This window comes from Oryctolagus cuniculus, chromosome 3 (assembly GCF_964237555.1).
Source record: "Oryctolagus cuniculus chromosome 3, mOryCun1.1, whole genome shotgun sequence".
In the NCBI taxonomy this organism is placed as follows: Eukaryota; Metazoa; Chordata; class Mammalia; order Lagomorpha; family Leporidae; genus Oryctolagus; species Oryctolagus cuniculus.
Genome location: NC_091434.1, coordinates 16,681,788 through 16,704,134, shown reverse-complemented (window position 1 = coordinate 16,704,134; position 22,347 = coordinate 16,681,788). Strand labels below are relative to the sequence as shown.

Here is a 22,347-nt window from a genome sequence, read left to right as displayed (position 1 = left end):
CTCCCCAAATGGCTACAACAGCTGGAGCTAGGCCAGTTCCCAGCCAGGAGCCTCTTCCAGGTCTCCCACGTGGGTGCAGGGGCCCAAACACTTGGGCCATCTTCCACTGATTTCTCAGAAGCACTAGCAGAGAGCTGGATCAGAAGTGCAGCAGCTAGGACTTGACCCAGCACTCATAAGGGATGGTCGCGCTGCAGGCGGTGGCTTTACCCACTACACCAAAGCACTGGTCCTTCCAGGTAATTCTTATCACAGAAACTGGGAACTTCTTTGAGGCAGTGCTTCTCAAATTTCACTGTGCTTACAATCAGCAGGGAGTCTGTTGAACTTCAGATTCTGATTCAATGGATGAAGAATGAGGTTCAGCATTTTAGATAGAGATGCTGCTGGTCTATGGACTACACTAAGCAATTTTACATCACTTTCCTAATTCTGTCTAGTTAACATGAGGTGCCTATTAAACATATAGATTCCAATCAGTCAGATTTAGAAAACCTACTCTAAAAGATTATCCTTGACTCTAAAATACAAGGATTTGAAAATTGTCATGCAGGGAACCAAGTGGATTGAGCTCAAAATTCCAACCACCAAAACCAAATGCCTAATTGTCATCATTTCACCAATATCCACTATTCATGTGATGCTTTCAGAATTTCAGAAACTAGCCCATTAACCAGAGGCTCGTATTCTTTTGCTATTGATCAGATAATGTATACAAATAATCAAAACCAAAAATAATTATTCTTGATAGCTATTTTTTTCATGTTTTTCACTTCAGATATTCATTACAGACTATATTTATTAAAGGAAGAGCTGGACTCACTATAAATTAGGAAATTGAAACCAAAGAGACCTGCTAATTTACCAGAGATCATACCCATCATAACACACCCAAGATTTCTAGTTAGGGAGCTCTACTCCTGAGCTTCCTTAGAATTTTTAAAGTAAATGCACCTAAAGTAGTGGTACCTCTACTATTCCTCCCAAACTTTAACAAATCCAATGGCCTATCCATTCCAATAAGATTACTTAGGGAAACTACGCAAATTTGCTAAACAATTTCCTAAAAAGCCATAATATCATTAACTTCCAGTTTTAAAATAGTTCTCCAGGGGCCAGCATTATGGCATAGTGGGTAAAGCTGCCACCTGCAACACCGGCATCCCATATGGGTGCCCATTTGAGTCCTAGCTGCTCCACTTCTGACCTAGCTCCCTGATAACGACCTAGGAAAAGCAGTGGAGGATGTCCCAAGTGCTTGGACCCCTATCACCCACAGGCAAGACCTGGAAGTAGCTCCTGGCTCCTGGCTTTGGCTGGGCTGCCATCTGGAAAGTGAACCAGGAAGATATCTCTAACTCTGATTTTCAAATAAATAAAATAAATCTTAAATAAATAAATAAATGCAACAGTTCTCCAATGTTCAGGTAAATTTTCAAAATCTCACTCTATTAGGCAGACCAAAGTCATGTACAAGCACAACAAACTTTTTGTTTTTTCTAGAGACTTAAACATAGCTGTAGATAACAGGATGCAAAGAGAAGAGAGAAAAAGATACAACATAGCAAAGTATTTTATGAACCTTACCTTTCTTTGAAGACCTGAAGACCACGAACCAATCCTTCCAGACACAAGAGATCATATCTATTGGCAGGGACGTCAATTTTGTAAAGAACAACATCAGAGGCTCCCTTTGCCTTTACATTTCCTTGTTCTTTACTTATTATTTCCTTCTCAGAAGTCTAAAAGAAGCCAAAAAATTTAATGAAACTAAAAAATTATAAATTATTTGTAAAAAGAACAAGTTATCAGTCCCATAAGGCAGTAACTACATTATGTATTTTTTTCTACTACAAAAACATAGTTTTATTATAACAGCAAGAAAAACCCAGATACATTAAATGTTATAATCACAGTAAACAGGAAAATACTCTGACCTATTGAATCCAGGTACCTAGTATTCTCAGTCATTCCAGAACAGCACAAATTCCTCTAAATTAAGTTTCAGCAAACTATGGTTCACTGGACAAATCATTACTAGCAACTATTTTTATAAATAAAGTTTAATGAAATACTGCCAGTCCCATTCATTTACATATTATCTACTGTAACTCAACAGGTGAGTATAACTGCAACAGGCGAGTTGTAACCGAGATCAAGTCTTGCCTCTACTTCTGACCCAGCTTTCTGCTAATATGCACCCTGGCAAGGTAGCAGGTGATGACTCAACTAGCTGAGTCCACACCACCCTCTTGGAAGACCCACGTGGATCTCCTGACTTTGGCCTGGCAGGCCTGGCTTTTGTGGGAATCTGGGGGTTGAACCAGAAAATGGGAGATTTCTTTCTCTTTCTCTTCTCTGTCTCTGTCACTCTGCCTTTCAATAAAAATAAAGTTGAGAAAAAGAAACTTTCAATCAAAATGATTAAACATTATGTTCTAATTGTTAATGTCATTTAATTATTTGGAAATCCTAAATAATCAGAATTCCCACTATTTCCACCAATGACAACTTGATAAAATAAATCCTAGAGTTCTACCAAAATATGTAATGATTTTTGTTTTACACAATGCCATCTCACTACCACAATGAGTGGCTCAAATCACTGCTCCCATCAAGAATTACAATCTTGCACAGTATGCAAAGAAACTCACTTTCGGTCACTATGCACTGAAAGCCCAAAGCATACTTGAGAAACCAGAATCCACAAGGAAGGCCATACCAGATTCCAGTAGACATCTATTCTAGGTACCACAAACTTAGGAAACAGATTTTAAAAGTAAGGAAAATGAAAAGAAAGAGAAGGACAGTAAGAGGAGAGCAAAGGAATGAGATGGGGAGAGGCAAAAGGAAGAGGAAGAATTAGAATTTGAATAATGTTCAGTTGAAGGGGTAAATAAAGTCACTGTTTTTAGGGAAGAAAGTCACCTCACAGGGACTGGTAGATAATAAAATCGCCACGGAAATTAAAGTAATAGAGATTAAAATTGGTCTAATGCCTTTGCAAAACAAAGGACATAGCAACATAGCAGTTTAAATCTTTCGTATCTAGGACCTCAATTCATAAAAAGACTGTAAGTGAAGAACGGGTTTATATGTGGTGACAAATTTTATTTTTTTTCCTAAAGACTTACTGATTCATTTGAAAGGCAGAGTTACAGGAAAGAAGGAGAAACAAAGAGATCTTCCATCTGCTGGTGCATTCTCCAACTGGCTGCAACAGCCAGGGCTGAGCTAGGTCGTGGCCAGGAGCCAGGAGCTTCATCCAGGTCTCCCACTTGGGTGCAGGGCCCATCTTTGGCTGCTTTTCCAGGTACATTAGCAGGTGGCTGGATCAAAAGTGGAGCAGCTGTGACTTGAACCAGCACCCAAACTGAATGCCAGTGTCACAGGCAGCAACCTAACCTGCTACTCCACAACACCAGCCCCTGACAAAAAACTTACAGAGATAAAGGACCACATAAATTTCAGAGTCAAGAGGGACCTATAGAGATCATTCAATTGAAACTTTTTATTTCACAAAACGAGACTAAAGTACAAGGCTCACAGAGGCTAAGTAACTTCATGGTAACAGTTAGTAAATGTCAGAACTGGAACTATAATTCAAACTTTCTAACATCCAGTCCAATGCTCCTAGCTGTCACACAATCTCAACCATCTTTTCTGAAGCTGAGTGAAATTAGCAACTTACAAACTACAGAAATCTCAGCCAATTTTCCAAGGAAACAGATGTTCATTGATATAAAGATTATATTTTTGTAACAATCATAAATAAGCTAGAGAAACAAAACAAGGGAGCATACATTTTTGTTGGCCTGAAGGTTTTTCAACTTTAAACCTAAGGTACTGTTATAAAACAATGACTATTTCAAAAAGATAGAGAGCTTAAGAAAAAAACTACTACCACCTACCACAGAATGACTGACATTTTCATTACATACAATGTCTTTCAGGAGGAAGAGCTAGGGGTGGAGACCTCACCACCACGAGTAAAGCCACATTCCCACTGCTTTCAGGTCCCTTCTGTAAAGGCAGCTCACTACTGTGCAGCTCACTCTTGCCCCAGTTATCTGAGTTATCACTACATCACTACATCAGCCTGATAACTTGAGGCGAATGCATACAAAACTAGACATGAACCCTTTTGAGATTCTATTTTAGTCAAAGTGAACAGTGACTTTTAGAACTGGAACTTCTAAACAAAGTTTAGAACAAAGACACAGAAATCACCAGGGTCCACAAATGCATCATCCTAGTCTAGCTATCAGGTAACAAAGATAAAAATAGCAAACACCTGAAAACCCAGTTCACACACAGAATATGAAAAAGGTGAACAAATATCTTATACATACAATTTCATCGAGCTCCAGCCCAAATTCAAAACAGAGTTCATCAAATTCTTCATCAGCTAGGAAAAGAAAAAAAAAGGTTGTTTATTTTCATCTGTTCAGCATAAAAAAAAATCATATACAACTTGTATTTTCTTATTTATTTTTATAAATTATATCTCATAATTAATTGCCTTATGTCAAGCATATTAAATATCAGGCTCCAGATATCAGCATTTAAATAGTAAAAGAGAAGAAGAAAACAAAACCATCAAAGGGCTGATTAATCTATTCCAGTATCGATCATAAGATTAGGTTACCTGTAGGGGGAAGTTTGTATATACTTAGGGGAAAAAAAAGCCTCTTAAGTAGGGATCAAGTAGGCTACAAATCACAGATCCAACACAATCAAATGTCATAGAAAGCCTATCACTGGGGCCGGCACTGTGGCATAGCAGGTAAAGCCATTGCCTGCAGTGCTGGCATCCCATGTGGGCACTGGTTCGAGTCCTGGCTGCTCCTCTTCAGATCCAGCTCTCTGCTATGGTCTGGGAAGGCAGAAGAAGATGGCCCAAGTCCTCAGGTCCCCACACCTGCGTGGGAGACCCAGAAGAAGCTCCTGGCTCCTGTCTTCGGATTGGCCCAACTCCAGCCATAGTGGCCATTTTTAAGGAGTGAATCAGCAGATGAAAGACTTCTCTCTGCCTCTGCCTTTCAAATAAATAAATAAATCTTTAAAAAAAAAAAAAAAAACAGAAAGTAAGAAAGAAATCCTATCACTGAAAACTATCTGAGGTAGCCTGACACTTGACTTTGGAGCCAAGCCAACTAGAGTGTGACTTCTGACTACCCTACTTCTGAGAAGTTGGCACCTTCCATGAACTTTCTTGGCATCTTATGTAAACTTTACAGAAGCATCAATCAGAAGCCAGAAGCATTTTACGGTCATTCATAGCATGGGACTGTCGTATACTAGTGAAAAGTTGGTATTAAGGCTCCTGATTCAGGGGCTGGCATTGAGGTACAGTGGGTTAAGCTGCTGCCTGTGATGCCAGCATCCCATTTGGACACATATTCAAGTCCTGGCTGCTCTGCTTCTGATCCAGCTGCTTGCTAATATGCCTAGGAAAGCAGAAAATGGCCCAAGTACTTGAGTCCCTGCCACCTATGTGGGAAACTATAATTGAGTTCTAGGTTCCTGGCTTTGGTCTGGTCCAGTCCTATGGCAGCCATTTGGGGAGCAAACCAGTGAATTTAAGATCTCTTTCTGTCTCTTCCATTCTCCCTCTCTCTCCATAACTCTGCCTTTCAAATAAATAAATCTTTAAAAAAAAAAAAAGATTCCTAATCCAAACATCTAAGTTCAATTTAACAAATATTTATAGGGTACCCACTGTAGTCCAGGCACTGTACTAGCTACCAGGGCTATAAAGATAAATAAAACATAATTCCTGCCTCAATGACTTCCTGCTCTAGTAAAAAAATCAGACAAACAAATAAATACAATTAAGTACAAGGTATAAGGGTGGAAGAAAGGAAGCAATCAGTTCTAGTTAAGGTCAGTTAAGGCTTCACAGAAAGGTTACACTCATCAGGTAGATTGTGAGGAGTGAAACAACAGCATGGCAAATCAGGAAACTCTAAGCAGCTCAACACGGGTGCAGTATAAGGTCTGTGTCAGGAGGAGTTAATGATGGAACAAATGGAAAGCGGTCAAATCATAACATGCCAAGGGAAAGGGATTTGCCCTCTACCTGCAGGCAATGCGGAGTTACACTGGAGATTTTTTCAACTGGGCAAAAACATGATTAGATCTACATTTTAAAGACTAGTGGCAGGGCTACTGGAGCAAGAAGTCTACTGCAGTATAGGTGAGATACAGTGAGGGCTTCATTTAAGGCAGTGGTGATGAGCCTGAGAAAGGAGGAATGAATGTGAGAAATGTTAAAGCAGAATCTGTAAGGCTTGATGGCTGACTGATGGGAAGTGGGAACAGTGAGCAAGCAGGAAGCATCTAGGATGACTCCCAGCTCTCTGGTCTGGGGAAACGAGTGGAGGTGTCATTCACTAGGGCAGTAATAACAGGAGTACCAGCCTCCAAACTGGTCCCCAATGATCCCTGCCTTCCAGCATTCACACCCTTATGTGAACTGAGACCTGAAGCAACCGCATGAGTGAGTTTGGTAGCAGATTCTCCAGCTCAGTCAAACCTTGAGGTGACAGTGGCCCCCGCTGACAGCTTCACAGCAATCTGATGAAGGGTGGGAGCCAGAACCACCCAGCTAAGTCACTCCTCCATTCCTGTCTCAGAAACTGGAATAATAAAGGCATGTTGTTTTAGACTCCTAATTACTAGGGTAATGATGAACACAGATTTTAGTCCCTGGAAATGAAGTGCTTATATAACAAAAAACAAACCCCTGAGAGTGGCCTTGGATCTATACAGTGGACTGTTGAGTACAAATACAAACCTCTAGGGCCTTGAAAAAACTGACATTAGAAGCCTACTACTCTCACCGGCGCCGTGGCTCAATAGGCTAATCCTCCGTCTTGCGGCACCGGCACACCGGGTTCTAGTCCCAGTCGGGGTGCCGGATTCTGTCCCGGTTGCCCCTCTTTCAGGCCAGCTCTCTGCTGTGGCCTGGGAGAGCAGTGGAGGATGGCCCAAGTACTTGGGCCCTGCACCCCATGGGAGACCAGGAGAAGCACCTGGCTCCTGCCATCGGATCAGCGCAGTGCGCCAGCCGCAGCAGCCATTGGAGGGTGAACCAACGGCAAAAGGAAGACCTTTCTCTCTGTCTCTCTCTCTCACTGTCCACTCTGCCTGTCAAAAAAAAAAAAAAAAGAAGCCTACTACTCAGACGAGGACATGCCAAAAGGGCGAGAGTGTTACTGGAAAGTAGAAGAAAGGAAATCCTTGTTACATGTAAAGACAGAAAGTCCCATAACATTGTTACCTACAGTTAAGTGGCTGACAGAAAAATGTACCTAAATCAACCAGATGCAGAGTGCTGCCTGGTTCCTACCTAGCTGCTTATGTGAAAGAAGAGAAACTAAAGGAAGGGTTGTTAAACAAAAAGGAGCCAGGATACAGATGACTGAAAAAATTATCAACCTCTCTAGATACCAAACAATGCTAAAATTATGAAATAATTTCTAAGCAAAGATCCAATAAAAGACGTTGTCTGGAAAACATGGTCCCAAGATAGAATCAAGGGTATGACTATAAAATCTTAAGACTCAGAAGATCAAAGGTGCTATTCATGCAAACAAAAGGTGACAGAAAGAAATGAGCGCATCTCACAAATTCAGTTATCACACACTACTTACAGCTTAAGTAAGAGCACTGTATCAGTTGAAGCCCAAAGTACAGAGCTGCTTATTTCAGAGATCTGTGAGTGGTGTGGCTTTTGACTAATGAAATGGAAGGCAGTAAAATTCATCAAAGACCCAGGGCTTTCAGAAGAAATACATATGCAGAAACATTGCCATACTGAACTCGAAAGGACAGAAACAAGACAAAATGAAGTCTTTGAACCCCCAAAATTCCATTGGTAGGAATTAGACTGAGAAAAATTAATCAGCTGTAAAGCACATGCTTTCTGGGGATCACTCAGTGCGGAACCAAGAGCCTGGAGGGCAGGGCAGACAGCCATGGAAAATTATCCCAGGCCTTGGATCTAATCAAGAACATCCACTATTTGCCAAGTGATCTCAGAACTGCCATGGACCAGTGACTCTTGTGTCTCCTGTCCTCTGCCCCACTCCCGCTATGTCCTTTTGAAGAAAAATGTCTATAGTAATTACCCTAAGCCTTTCCCACCATTGTATTTCCCGTGTATGTGGGGCAGATAACTTGTCTCTTGAATCTCAGGCCAAAAGTCAACTACACTCAAGGACCTAAACTTAAGGAACTACACCTGCAGGGCCACATCCACACCTGGACCTGATTAGACGATGTGATGCTGGATTAAGAGCTGCTGCATTTGTGTGAGGAACATGAATCACTGGGACCAGGGGACTGTGGCAGTCAGCCTCCAAGATGGCTTCCAGTCAGACCGACCTCCAGGTATTCATATCCTCTAATGCAGTTTCCCTCCGTACTGTGCCAGCATTAGTCTTTGTGGCCAAGAGAATATGAAAAGGAATGGCATATCACTTCTGAACTGTTATTAAAAACTTGGACTTTCTTGTCTCAACTGTTGAGGAACAGTTTTGTTTTTTTTTTTTTTTCATACAACTTGTTGAACTCTTTAGCTAGTATAGAGTTAATCTGCTGTGTATAAAGTTAATTCAAAATAGATCTTAGTTAAAAATAAGACTAGGAATAGGAGAGGGAGAAGGATAGAAGTGTGGGTGGGAGGGCAGGTTTGGTGGGAAGAATCACTATGTTCCTAAAATTGTATTTATGAAATACACAAAGTTATATTCTTTAAATAAAAGGTTTCTTTGGGAGAAAAAAAATAACTAAGGCTTGCATGCCAAGCACTCTCAATTGCACTCTCATTTGCCTGCTCCCTTATACTTCTCAATCTGGGGCAAATAAGCTAACATGTGGTAAGCAGTGCCATAGAAAAGCCAAAGTGGTAGGAAATGAAATTTCTAACCAAAAATCACAAAGGAATTAAGACCTGCTAACAATCACTTTGGCAACCTTGGAAGCAGATTCTCCAGCTTCAAGTTAGGTGTCTACAGATCTGACCAACACTTTCTGATGAGATCCAGAGTTAGAACCGCTACTTCCCAATTCTTGACCAACAGAAACTGTATAACAAAAGACTTGTTTTAACATGTTACAAAAAAAACTGAAGATGTTAATTTTGGGAGTAATTTATTGTAGTAATTTATTGTATACAATTATATGTAATTAATCAAATTGTACAGAAACAGTATAATATACTGAATCCTAGTTACTATAAATGCTTAATTCCTCTCAGTTATATTTCAAAAGAACCAATATAAAGTGATGATTAAATAATTTCCTCTGTCAAAATGACAGGGCAGGGGTGGGGAACATCCAGCCTGCAGGCCTTAACTATCTGAACTGGCCCTGCCAAAGCAATCACAGATGGGACTCAAAATTCAATAAATCTACAGCATGTTAACCTTTAAGTTGATAATGTTGCATGGCCCAGAAATGATGTTATAATATCCAAATGGCCTTTGGCAGACAAAAGGTTCCCCATGCTGGTTAGGGGTTTGTAGGATATGCACAGATAACTCTGGCAGTACACCACACTACAAGACCAGAGATGAACAGCAGTCATAATAAATCAGTTACCAAGAAAATGAGGGGCTGCAGAAAATATCTGAACAGAAAGGCATGGAAACAGCAGACCTACAATAAAACTGCTCCAAAGGCATCCGCTGAGCAAAATGATCAGAATAACAGATTGAGAGAAACAGCCTTGACAAGCAAAGAGACAGTGAAGGAGAAGGTGGTGACTGGTAGAAACAATGCCATGTCGGGTAGTCAGAAAGCAACCCTTGGAGGGACTAGGAAGAGAGAATACAGATAGAAAAGTGTGAATGAGGCATTAACTGAAAATGAAAAAGAGGACTGAAAAAAAAAAAGAAAACAAGATGGAGCTACACTATCTGGAAGAAAATGCTTTGCTGAACATGCTTTTCCAACTCTGACCTCAACCCAATTAATTCTTAAAAGATTTCAGGAAAGAATATAATAAACTATCGTTTCTATCTGTCTGAAGTACACTTCAATAAGATCAATCTTTCTGACTGAAGCTAACAGAGTTATTTGTGGAAATCAAGCTTACCTGATCATACACAATGTGAAAAAGGGAGCGGGCAGCTAGAGGACAGGTTAAAACATCAGATGAACAGTAAGTTATATAGCTCACCATCTTTTAAAAAAGTTTTATTTATTTGAGAGGCAGTTACAAAGAGAGAGAGGGAGAAACAGAGAGAGAGGTCTTCATCTGCTGGTTCACTCCCCAAATGGCCGCAATGGCAGAGCTGGGCCAATCGGAAGCCAGGAGCCAGGAGCTTCTTCCAGGGCCCCAACGTGGGTGCAGGGGCCCAAGGACTTAAGTCATCCTCCACTGCCTTTGCAGGGAGCTAGATCAGAAGTGGAGTGGCAGGGACTCAATCCTGCACCCACATGGGGTGCTAGCGCCACAGGCAAAGGCTTAACCTACTACACCACAGTGCTGACCCATCTCACCAGTTTTTTTTTCTTTGATAGGCAGAGTGGACAGTGAGAGAGAGACAGACAGAGAGAAAGGTCTTCCTTTTGCTGTTGGTTCACCCTCCAATGGCTGCCGCAGCCAGCACACTGCGGCCAGCGTATTGCGCTGATCCAAAGCCAGGAGCCAAGTGCTTCTCCTGGTCTCCCATGGGGTGCAGGGCCCAAGCACTTGGGCCATCCTCCACTGCACTCCCTGGCCACAGCAGAGAGCTGGCCTGGAAGAGGGGCAACAGGGACAGAATCCGACGCCCTCACCGGGACTAGAACCCGGTGTGCCGGCGCCGTAAGGCAGAGGATTAGCCTACTGAGCCGCGGCACTGGCTCCACCACTTTTTTTTTTTTTTTTTTTTAAGATTTATTTATTTATTTGAAAGGCAGAGTTACAGAGCGGCAGAGAGAGAGAAGTCTTTAATCTGCTGGTTCACTCTCAAAGTGGCTGCAACAGCCAGAGCTGGGCTGATCTGAAGCCAGGAGCCTGTAGCTTCTTCCAGGTCTCTCACGTGGGTGCAGGGGGCCCAAGGACTTGGGCCACCTTCTGTTGCTCTCCCAGGCACACTAGAAGGGAGCTGGATCAGATGTAAAGCAGCTGGGACTCGAACAGATGTCCACATGGGATGCTGGCACTGCAGGTAAGCAGCTTTAACGGCTATACCACAGCGCCAGCCCCTTACCATCTTTTGAGAGGTGGACTGGTTCTTACTTTCCCAGAGGAGCCTTGGATAAGAACTCATTATGGATGCTCTGAACAACTTGCCACATACCATCTGAGGCAACTCAGATACATCACACTCCATTAGTAAGGATGTGGTTTAGAATGGCAAGCAAGAAATATTAAGCAGGACCAGCACTGAGGTGCAGTGGGTTAAGCTGCCACTTGCCAAGCCAGCATCCCGTATCAGAGCAACTGTTGGAGTTCTGGCTTATCTACTTTCTGGGACTTGGGGCAGAACTTTATGGAGAATAATACTTAGAAAATAGATAGGTTCCAGGGGCTGGCATTATGCCTGTGACACCAGCATCCCATAGGCATGCCAGTTCGAGTTCCGGCGGCTCCTCTTCCAATCCAATTCCCTGCTAATGCACCTGGGAAAGCTGCGGAACATGGCCCAGGTGCATAGGCCCCCCTCACTCACATCACTGATGAGGCTCCTGGCATCAGTCTGGCCCAGCCCTGGCCGTTGTGGCCATTTTGAGAAAGAAGCAGCAAATGGTTTCTCCCTGTCTCTGTAATTCTGCCTTCCAAATACTTAAATCTTAAGGGGGGGGGGGGGGGGCGGGTGCTCTGCCTGCAGTACTGGCGCCGGTTCTAGTCCCTGCTGCTCCTCTTCTAAAACACCTCTCTGCCAAGTCCTGGGAAAGCAGTGGAAAACGGCCCAAGCAGTTGGACTCCTGCACCCGGATGGGAGACCCTGAAGAAGCTCCTGGCTTCGGATCTGCTCAGTTCCAGCCACTGTGGTCATTTAGGGAGTGAACCAGCAGGTGGAAGACCTTTCTCTCTGTCTCTCCCTCTCACTGTCTGTAATTCTGCCTCTCAAATAAACAGAATATTTTTTTAATTATAATATATAAAAGTACACCTTTAGAAAAGTTTTTGAAAAGCTAACTTTATTTTCACGGTGGAGGTAATATCCTATTCTGTGAAGCTGCTTCTGTTATTAAGTTGATCGGACACTGTTATCATATTGGATCCTAAAACCAAAAAAGAGCTCCAGCAAATCAGCCTCTACAGCCTTAAGACAAACTGGTAATTATGGGGTGGACCGATGATATTTCAACGGTTCCATCTGCATGGTAACTGATAACTGTACTGAATATTCCCCTTTTTACCAATGGTTGTGCTTCTACAACTGAAGAAGAGGTTAAGTGTATCATGAAGATCAAGCCCGTCGAATAAAAAGACGTCTCGTCATTCAGGTCCCAGGCTCAAAGGGTACCCCCTATCAAAGGCTATTCTTGGCACAACACCTGGTTTTTCCTCCGAGAGAGCATTTTACATTACCCGAGACAGTTTGTTCACGTAGGGGTAGTTACAGCCTGCCCCCTACATGGTAACAGGAGCGTGGACCTCTGTGCCGCGTGTAGAGCTGTAGCCCCAAGCCCTTAGAACAGTGCCTGACACAGCGAGCATTAATAAAATAAAACGAAGACAGAATGTCGTCCCCTCCCTTCTGCTCAAACTCCTCCTCCCACGCCGTCACAACCCGAGTTCCGACGGCGCTCTCCTCGCTGCACGGAACTGTCTACACTCAGGGTGCAACCCGGGGCTTCCTCCCCACTCCACTCCCCGGCACCGGTGTCGGCACCCGGCACACGCTCCTCGCAGACCGCTGAATGAATGGCACGGAGGCCCGGGCACACGTGGGTGATGCAACCACAGGCCCGCTGGGCCACCCCGCTCGTCAGCCCGCCCCGTAAAAACTTCGACCTGAGTCTAAGACAGAAATGTTTTCACGGTGCTCTCTGGGAGGAGAGAGGAGGCGCAGAGCCCAAAGCACGGGACCGGCACTCACTGTAAGTCCGGCCCAGGGCTTGGAAGAGCAGATCGCGCTTCACGCTGACAGTCGGCATGGTGAGTCGGCTCACTGCGCCTGCGCGGGGAGCGGCCCGGGCTCCGCGACCGACGAGCGTAGGACCCAGACCCGTTTGTGCGGGCTGACTTAAATATCACCTTTCTGTCTCCAACAGTTTTTGTTCCCTTTTTTCATAGGAAGACAAGCAGTTTGTCATTGTCCTTTCATAATTAAATATAGCTCTATTGGAATAATGACTGAAGATCTTGGAAAAGAACTAATTAGCTAGAACTTGCTATAATTTGAAAGGCAGTAGAATGGACAGACCCAGAGGCCCGGGGGCCTCAAACGCACTAAGAGCGGAAGAAGCCGAGCTAGGTGGGCGGGGCGAGGGAGGGGTGAGTGCAAGGAGGGGGCAGGACCTCTAAGTGGAAAATCCAGCCTCCTGGTGGTGAAATGCAAGTGGGCGGGGTCTGATGCTTCCTGGAGAGTAGGGGTGCCATAGGAGCGGTGGGGGGTGGGACAGGTATGTGTGTGTGTGTATGTGTGTGTGTGTGTGTGTGTGTGTGTGGCAGGTCTCAGTTTTTTTTTTGTTTTTTGTTTTTTGTTTTTTTTTAACTTTTATTTAATGAATATAAATTTCCAAAGTACGATTTATGGGTTACAATGGCTTCCCCCACATACCGTCCCTCCCACCCACAACCCTCCCCTTTCCCACTCCCTCTCCCCTCCATTCACATCAAGATTCATTTTCGATTATCTTAATATACAGAAGATCAGCTTAGTATACATTAAGTAAGGATTTCAACAGTTTGCTCTCACACAGAAACATAAAGTGAAAAATAATAGATGATTTTTTTTAAATGATGATGAAATCAGATCAGACCTATTGTCATGTTTAATCCCAGTGAGAGTCAAGTTGGGAGTTGATAATTTCTTTTTTTTTTTTACAGAGGATCAGTTTAGTATGCATTAAGTAAAGATTTCAACAGTTTGCACCCCCATAGAAACACAAAGTGAAATATATTGTTTGAATACTCGTTATAGCATTAAATCTCAATACACAGCACATTAAGGACAGAGATCCTACATGAGGAGTAAGTGCACAGTGACTCCTGTTGTTGACTTTACCAATTGACACTCCTGTCTATGGCATCAGTAGTCTCCCTATGCTCCAGTCATGAGTTTCCAAGGCTATGGAAGCCCTCTGAGTTCTCCGATTCTTATCTTGTTTAGACAAGGTCATAGTCAAAGTGGAGGTTCTCTCCTCCCTTCAGAGAAAGGTACCTCCTTCTTTGAAGACCTGTTCTTTCCACTGGGATCTCACTTGCAGAGATCTTTTGCCAGAGTGTCTTGGCTTTCCATGCCTGGAATACTCTCATGGGCTTTTCAGCCAGATCCGAATGCCTTTAGGGCTGATTCTGAGGCCAGAGTGCTATTTAGGACATCTGCCATTCTATGAGTCTGCTGAGTATCTCACTTCCCATGTTGGATCACTCTCCCCTTTATTTATTCCATCGGTTAGTGTTAGCAGGTACTAGACTTGTTTATGTGCTCCCTTTGACTCTTAGTCCTTTCATTATGATCATTTGTGAACAGAAATTGATCACTTGGACTAGTGAGATGGCATTGGTACATGCCACCTTGATGGGATTGAATTGGAATCCCCTGGTATGTTTTTAACTCTACCATTTGGGGCAAGTCAGCTTGAGCATGTCCCAAATTGTACATCTCTTCCCTCTCTTATTCCCACTCTTATGTTTAACAGGGATCACCTTTCAGTTAATTTTTAACACTTAAGAATAACTGTGTATTAATTACAGAATTAAACCAGTCGTATTAAGTAGAACAGACAAAAAAAACTACTAAGAGGGATAATGTATTAAGTTGTTCATTAACAGTCAGGGCTATGCTGATCAAGTCACCGTTTCCCATAGTGTCCATTTCACTTCAGGAGGTTTCCTTTTTGGTGTTCAGTCAGTTGTCACCGATCAGGGAGAACATATGGTATTTGTCCCTTTGGGACTGGCTTATTTCACTCAGCATGATGTGTTCCAGATTCCTCCATTTTGTTGCAAATGACTGGATTTCGTTGTTTCTTACTGCGGTATAGTATTCTAGAGAGTACATATCCCATAATTTCTTTATCCAGTCTACTGTTGATGGGCATTTAGGTCGGTTCCAGGTCTTAGCTATTGTGAATTGAGCTGCAATAAACATTAGGGTGCAGACCGCTTTTTTGTTTACCAATTTAAATTCCTTTGGGTAAATTCCAAGGAGTGGGATGGCTGGGTCGAACGGTAGGGTTATCTTCAGGTTTCTGAGGAATCTCCAGACTGACTTCCATAGTGGCTTGACCAGTTTGCATTCCCACCAACAGTGGGTTAGTGTGCCTTTTTCCCCACATCCTCACCAGCATCTGTTGTTGGTAGATTTCTGAATACTTCAGTTTCCTGTAGCCTGTACACACCTAGACTTTGGAGTTGCAGCAGCCCTCTAATGGAGGCATTGTTAGAGACCACGTTTTAGAGAGAAGCTAGGCTATTAACTCATTGTCTTCTGCTGTGAGGTGCTGTGCTCAGCCCTCTGCCAGCATTAGCATGCTTCCTACATGTAAGAATCTTGAGTGAAAAAGCAGAGTGATGGATCCCAAAGACAGTAGGTCCTAATCCCTGGAGTCTGTGTTACTTTATAGGGAAACAGAGTCTCTGCAGATTAGGGATTTCTGAGATGTAGAAATTATCCCAAATGATCAGCATGGACTCGAAATGAAATCACTTGCATACACATAAAGGAGAAGCAGAGGTTGATGGAGTATGGCTGGCAGCCGCCAGAAACTGGAAGAAGTCAGGACAATCCCCTCCCCCCCAAGCAGGGGGGGAACTAACTTTGGATTTCTGCCTTTCAGAATTGTGAAAATAAGTTTGTGTCTGAGGTCAACAGGTTTTTGGTAATTCATTTCAGCAGCCATGGGAACCTAGTTTATCAAGGTAGGTTTTAGCCCTGTTTTATAGGCAATAAAACTAAGGCACAGACTGGCACCCAACTTGCAAAGCAGAACTGAGAGTTGTATAGGGGAGCCCTGCCCTTATCTAATGTACAGTGAGTGAGGACCCCTTCATGTGGCAGATAGACACGGGGTGGGATTTAGGCAACCCTGAATGTTAAGCAGCTTTTCACTATTTTAGTTCCCCTTCATGGCTGTAGACAGTCCCTTCCCAGTGACCAAGAACGGCAGCATCCCCCGAAGACCAGTCATCCCCGGTGCCAAATACAGCATTCCACCAAAACTCGTGCTGAGCCCTCAGGTAATGGACAAAGGACTTGCTGAATTACTGCATGCTGAGCTCTGGACTCTCTGAACTACTCCTTGGCTCTGAATCTTAGTTTTTGTCGTCTATAAGATAGAGATAATAATACATAAGGAGTTAGTGAAAGGCTAAGAAGTAATTTTTATAAATAACCAGTATAGTTCCTATCATGTCACAGTTCTTGGAAATAGAGGAGCTTTTTATTCTCCTAGTTGACTCCTACTGGTTTCAGACCACTGATGGGGCATTCTGTTGCCATCTTCCACATCAGCCAATGCATTCATTCTGATTTTTATCATCACATATCTTATAGGTATTCTGCATTTTTTGTTACTACATAAGCAATTAGAAGATTCTAAAGAAAACTAAGCCATGAGTGCTCATCACAAATGGCATTAATTGACTGATAAGAAAGATATTTGGCAAATGCAGAGACAGTACATCACAAAATGCAGGTAGGTGCTGCTTTTAGCTAGTTTAGGGCCAACATGAGAGTAAGAATGAGGTAGCAGCATTTCCTAAACATGGAAGATGGGCCAGGAAGGAAGTATGAAAAAAAAAATCTCAGCTCATTGGAAACTAGACAAATGTGAATTAAAATTTTAATATATATTTATACCTACAAGTGTGGTAAAATTTGGAAGTCTGACAAAATACAATCTTGGCATGTTTGATATAAGCACTTTGGAAAATGTGGCCTTATTTTTAAAAGGGGGCATGCACATACTCTGTAACCCAGCAATCACACACCTAGGAATATTCCCCAGGGAAATTTCCTCACATGGACCAGAAGACGAGAATAAGAAGGTTCACGGTTACATTGGTCTTTATCAGAGAAAGTTGGAAACAATCCAGTGTCTGTCAATACTGAAATAAGTAAGCAATTACAATAGTCATACAAATAACATACAGCTATGAAAATGAATGAACGCAGCTGGATAAACCTTAAGTCATAATATTAAGGGAATACATAAATCACAGAGGAATATATACGTATGATACACAAAAGTGAAAAGTAGGCTACTCTAGAGAGTATCTTGTTAGGCATATATAGGTAAAATGGTAAAAAAAAAAAAAAAAGACAATGATGAACATGAGACTGGTTATTTCTGAGGGGACTGGAAGCAGGATAGCCTGGGGAGCTGGGATGCCTGTATTGGGTTTCTCCAAGGAATTGGTCCAGGAATGGACACCTGATGTGAGCTGCATTTTGGACTTGGGACCACAGGGAACTAGAGGTCCATGCAATGCTGGAAGCTGTCTGGTGCAAGTGTGCAGCTATTGGTAGACATATTCCCAAGTCCATGAAGAAAACTAATAAAGAGTGGCACAGGATGACTCTGACAGTAAGAGATTAAAAAGTGGAAAGAGACCTAAAAGCATTTAAATCAGTGGTTGTTCTGGAGACCCAGCTGGTTCCCTCCTCTACCTGAAACTTGGTTGTTAGTGGGCAGAAGTATAAAATGATTAAAACTCAGAGTGAGGGTTGGAAGGTTACAACCAAAACTCCAAAGATACACAAAAGGGGCTGACGCTGTGCCGTAGTGAGTTAGCTGCCGTCTGCCGTGCTGGCATGTCCTATGGGCGCCAGTTCCCATTCCAGCATCTCCACTTCCAATCCAACTCCCTGGTAATGTGCCTGGGAAAGCAGTGTAAGATGGCCCAAATACTTGGGCCCTGCACTCGCATGGGAGACCAGGAAGAAGCTCCTGGCTTCTAGCATCAGCCTAGTCCAGCCCTGACCATTATGGCTATCTGGGGAGTGAACCAGCAGATGGAAGACTTCTCTCTGCCTTTGCCTCTCCTTCTCTGTAACTCTGCCTTTCAAATAGATAAATAAATATGAAAAAAAAAAGATCCTTAGATGTCCTGAAATGTAGGATCCAAACCATATTAAAGAGTTCAGCCTTTATTATGAAGCAATTGGAAGAGATTCAAGGATTTTAAGAAGAAAAATACTGGGCTGGAGTTGTGGCATAGCAAGTAAAGCCACCACCTCTAGTGCCGGCATCCCGTATGGACACCGATTCGAGACCCACTGCTCCACTTCCTGTCCAGCTATCTGCTATGGCCTGGAAAAGCAGTAGAAGATGGCCCAAGTCCTTAGGCCCCTGCACCCGCGTAGGAGACCCAGAAGAAGCTCCTGGCCCCTGGCTTCAGATCAGCGCAGCTCCACCCGTTGCAGCCAATTAGGGAGTGAACCAGCAGACGGAAGACCTCTCTCACTCTCTCCCTCTCCCTCTCCCTCTCCTTCTTACCATGTAACTCTGACTTTCAAGTAAATAAATAAATCTTTTTTTAAAAAAAAAAGAATAATGACATGATTAATATTTTGGAAAGATCACATAGGGTGCATTGTAGAAAAGGAATTACAGGTGGCAGTGTGGAGGGCAAAACCTGGAACAAGGAAAACAGGATGTTGCAATAATCCAGGGGAAAAGTGACAGTAGACAAGAAATAGCACCTGTCAAAAGAAAAGAACAAACTATTCATAAACTCAGGGATTTGGGGCCAACCTGTGCTGTGGCATAGCAGGTAAAGCCGCCGCTGCCTGCAGTGCCGGCATCCCATATGGGCACCAGTTAAAGTCACGGCTGCTCCACTTCCGATTCAGCTCTCTGCTGTGGCCTGGGAGAGCAGTAGAAGATGGCCCAAGTGCTTGGGCCCCTGCACCCACGTGGGAGACCCAGAAGAAACTCCTGGCTCCTAGCTTTGGATTGGCACAGCTCCGGCTGTTGTGGCCAGTCGGGGATTGAGCCATCAGATGGAAGACCTCTCTCTCTCTCTCTGCCTCTCCTCTCTCTGTTTAACTCTGACTTTCAAATAAATAAATAAATCTTTAAAAAAATTCCTTAAAAGAAATCAGTGAATCAATGGATCATTTGCCAGGTATCCATAAACAACCTGAAATATACAAACTTGAGTTCAAGTCCATTATGATTACACTATCTTAGTTCATTTGGTCTCCTAAAACAAAATACTGTAGTCTCGATAGTTTATAAACAACAGAGATTTCTTTCTCATGGTTCTGGAGGCTGGGAAGCCCAAGATCAGGGTGCCAACATCTGAGTGCCTTTTGGGTTACAGACAGCCAACTTCTTGCTGGGTTTTCTCATGGCTGAAGGGGCAAACAAGTTCCCTTGGGGCCCTTTTATTAGGGCAGTAAACCATTCATGAGGGTTCTGTCCTTATGACCTAGTCATCTTCCAAAGTCTTCATTTCTTTGTACCATCATCTTGATGGTCAGGATTCTAATGTGTGAATTTTAGGGGGACATTGAAGTAACACCTTGACAGTAGGGACTCCATTTTGGAGCACCTGAGACTCCATCTTGAGAAAGCAAACCCCCACCCCCACCCCCACCGTGAGACTCTGATCTGAAACTATGATCTAAAACACTCAGACAACAGCAGTCTACTACATCACACCTGTCAACCTGCATCACACTTGGCAGAGCATAGAAATGCCCTAGCATGATTGCTGAAGCTTGGAAGTGGATAGGCTGCACCTGGGTTATTGATAAAAATGTAATTTGTCTATGTCCTACATATGGTTTAAGCCAATACCCGGATTAATGTCAAGATTATAACTGAAATTGTCAAGAAGGTAACTGGTATTGTCAAGATTATTTGATATTAGTTTGGCATAGGTTTTTAGGTCAGCTTGACCCTGGTACCCATGTATTCCCCCCTGATCCTAGCACCCATGTATTCCCCTCCCGATTTTGTAGTTTTTGCCTTTATAAACCCTGTTGCTTTGGGCTTCGGGGGTCAAGAGTTCTTTAGGGCTTAAGCCCACTCTCCACCGCCGGCAATAAAGGACCTTCAAGGGGCCGGCGCCATGGCTCACTTGTTTAATCCTCCTCACTTGGTTAATCCTCCGCCTGCATCACTGGCATCCCATATGGGTGCCAGTTCTAGTCCTGGCTGCTCCTCTTCCAATTCAGCTCTCTGCTGTGATTTGGGAAAGCAGTAGAAGATAGTACATGTGCTTGGGCCCCTGCACCCACGTGGGAGACCCCGAAAAAGCTCCTAGCTCCTGACTTAGGATCGGCACAGCCCTGGCCATTGCAGCCATTTGGGGAGTGAACCAATGGAAGGAAGACCATTCTCTCTGTCTCTCCATCCCACTGTCTGTAACTCTACCTCCCAAATAAATAAATAAAATCTTTAAAAAAAAAAAAAGAGGACCATCAAATTTTATCAATGTGTGGTTCCATTGTTTGCACTCACTCAGGTACAACATTTTGGAGGCTCCAGCGAGATATGAAGACCACCTCCAGGAAGACCTTGCTGGGATCCTTCCAGGTTGGTGCTCTGGCCATAGGGGAGGTACCCCCTGATGATGTTCCAGGGCCCTGTGTCCTGATTCACTGACCTGGGAGGCTTGACTTGACCTCTTCACCGACCAATTGGCCTCAGGTCCTTTGGTAAGCTGACTCCTATTTTCTGGTGGTGCTTTCTGGGTATTGGAGGTCTGACGAGATGCCAATACAGTCTCCATTCCGTTTGAGCATGACAGTGTTAGGACGGGAGACAGTCTGGTTAAAGAAAGGCCTTTCCTGGATATACTGATTTCTGTTCCTGTTTTGTGGCCACTTTCTGATGTCTGCATTCATAATCCCAGGAGGTCAATTCTTTTCCCTGTCCTGCCTGTCTCCTTTATTCCCTGTCTCTGGAGTCTCTCTGTCCCTTCCATTGAGCATGGGCTCTGCTCAGCCTAAGGGGACACTTTTTCAGTGTGTGTTCATTAGAGTCCATATATAAAGAATAATTCAAAGCTGCTTAAAAATAACTAAGGTTGGGGCTGACACTGTGGCACAATGGGTTAAAGCTGTGGGCTGCAGCGCCAGCATCCCAGATGGGTGCCGGTTCAAGTCCTGGCTGCTCCACTTCCAATCCAGCTCTCAGCTATGGCCTGGGAAAGCAGTAGAAGATGGCCCAAGTCTTTGGGCCTCTGCACCTAAGTGGGAGAACTATAAGAAGCTTCTGGCTCCTGGCTTCAGATCAGCTCAGCTCTCGCTGTTGCAGTCATTTGGAGAGTGAACCAGTGGATGGAAGACCTCTCTCTCTCTGGCTCTACCTCACTCTGTAACTCTGTCTTTCAAATAAATAAAATAAATCTTTAAAAAAAATAACTAAGGTTAAAATTTGATGTGTTATCTTATTTTAAAAATCTTGCCTTAATTTATGTATTTTTAAAGGATTACTTCAATATAAATCACTAAATCAGATAAAAAGGGGTCACAAGTATAAAACTGTTCTTGGTAAGGAAGGTTAAGAAAGATAGAGTTTTTAAAAATAGGTTTAAAGTGTAGAAAAAGGTTAAAAAAACAAATTTGTTATAAAAGGTGTGAGAAAGTCACAAAAGGTAATGAAAAATTTTCCGGATACAAAAGCTATTAATTAAAATCTGATCCTCAGTTAAAACAATGAGGTTTTTGTAATACATATATGTTGGTAAGTATTTTTAAATAGTCTTTAAAAGCTGTTAAAATGAGGCCAGCTCTGTGGCACAGCGGGTTAACACCCTGGCCTGAAATGCTGGTATCCCATATGGAGGCCGGTTCAAGACCTGGCTGCTCTACTTCCCATCCAGCTCTCTGCTATGGCCTGGGACCTCTCTCTCTCTGCCTCTCCTTCTTGCTCTGTAACTCTGGCTTTCAAATAAATAAATAAATCTTTAAAAAAATACAACATCTCTCTCTTTTTTTAAAGATTTATTTATTTACTTGAAAATCAGAGTTACACAGAGAGAGAAGGAGAGGCAGAGAGAGAGAGGTCTTCCTTGCACTGCTTCACTCCCCAATTGGCCGCAATGCCCAGAGCTGTGACGATCCAAAGCCAGGAGCCAGGAGCTTCCTCCAGGTCTCCCACATAGGTGCAGAGGCCCAAGCACTTGGGCCATCTTCTACTGCTTTTCCAGGCCATAGCAGAGAGCTGGATTGGAAGAGGAGCAGCCGGGACTCAAACCTGTGCCCACATGGGATG

At 43.3% G+C, this 22,347-nt stretch overlaps 1 protein-coding gene across 3 annotated transcripts in view; it reads right to left on the bottom strand.

The window, feature by feature from the left end:
- FARSB (phenylalanyl-tRNA synthetase subunit beta) overlaps nucleotides 1–13,199 on the bottom strand; it is a 113,317-nt gene extending 100,118 nt beyond the window's left edge. For 2 of the 3 annotated variants that reach the window (XR_011387089.1, XM_070070150.1), the window contains exons 1-3: nucleotides 13,047–13,199; nucleotides 4,353–4,408; nucleotides 1,588–1,742 (exon numbers count right to left, since the gene is read on the bottom strand). Coding sequence is in view for 2 of the 3 variants with exons in the window: in XM_070070150.1 (XP_069926251.1) it covers nucleotides 1,588–1,742; nucleotides 4,353–4,408; nucleotides 13,047–13,104 (269 nt within the window). In the remaining variant the exon portion in view is untranslated. The remainder of the gene's footprint in view (nucleotides 1–1,587; nucleotides 1,743–4,352; nucleotides 4,409–13,046) is intronic. The other variant, XM_008259231.4, reaches the window with a different exon arrangement.
- Nucleotides 13,200–22,347: the final 9,148 nt, after the last annotated feature.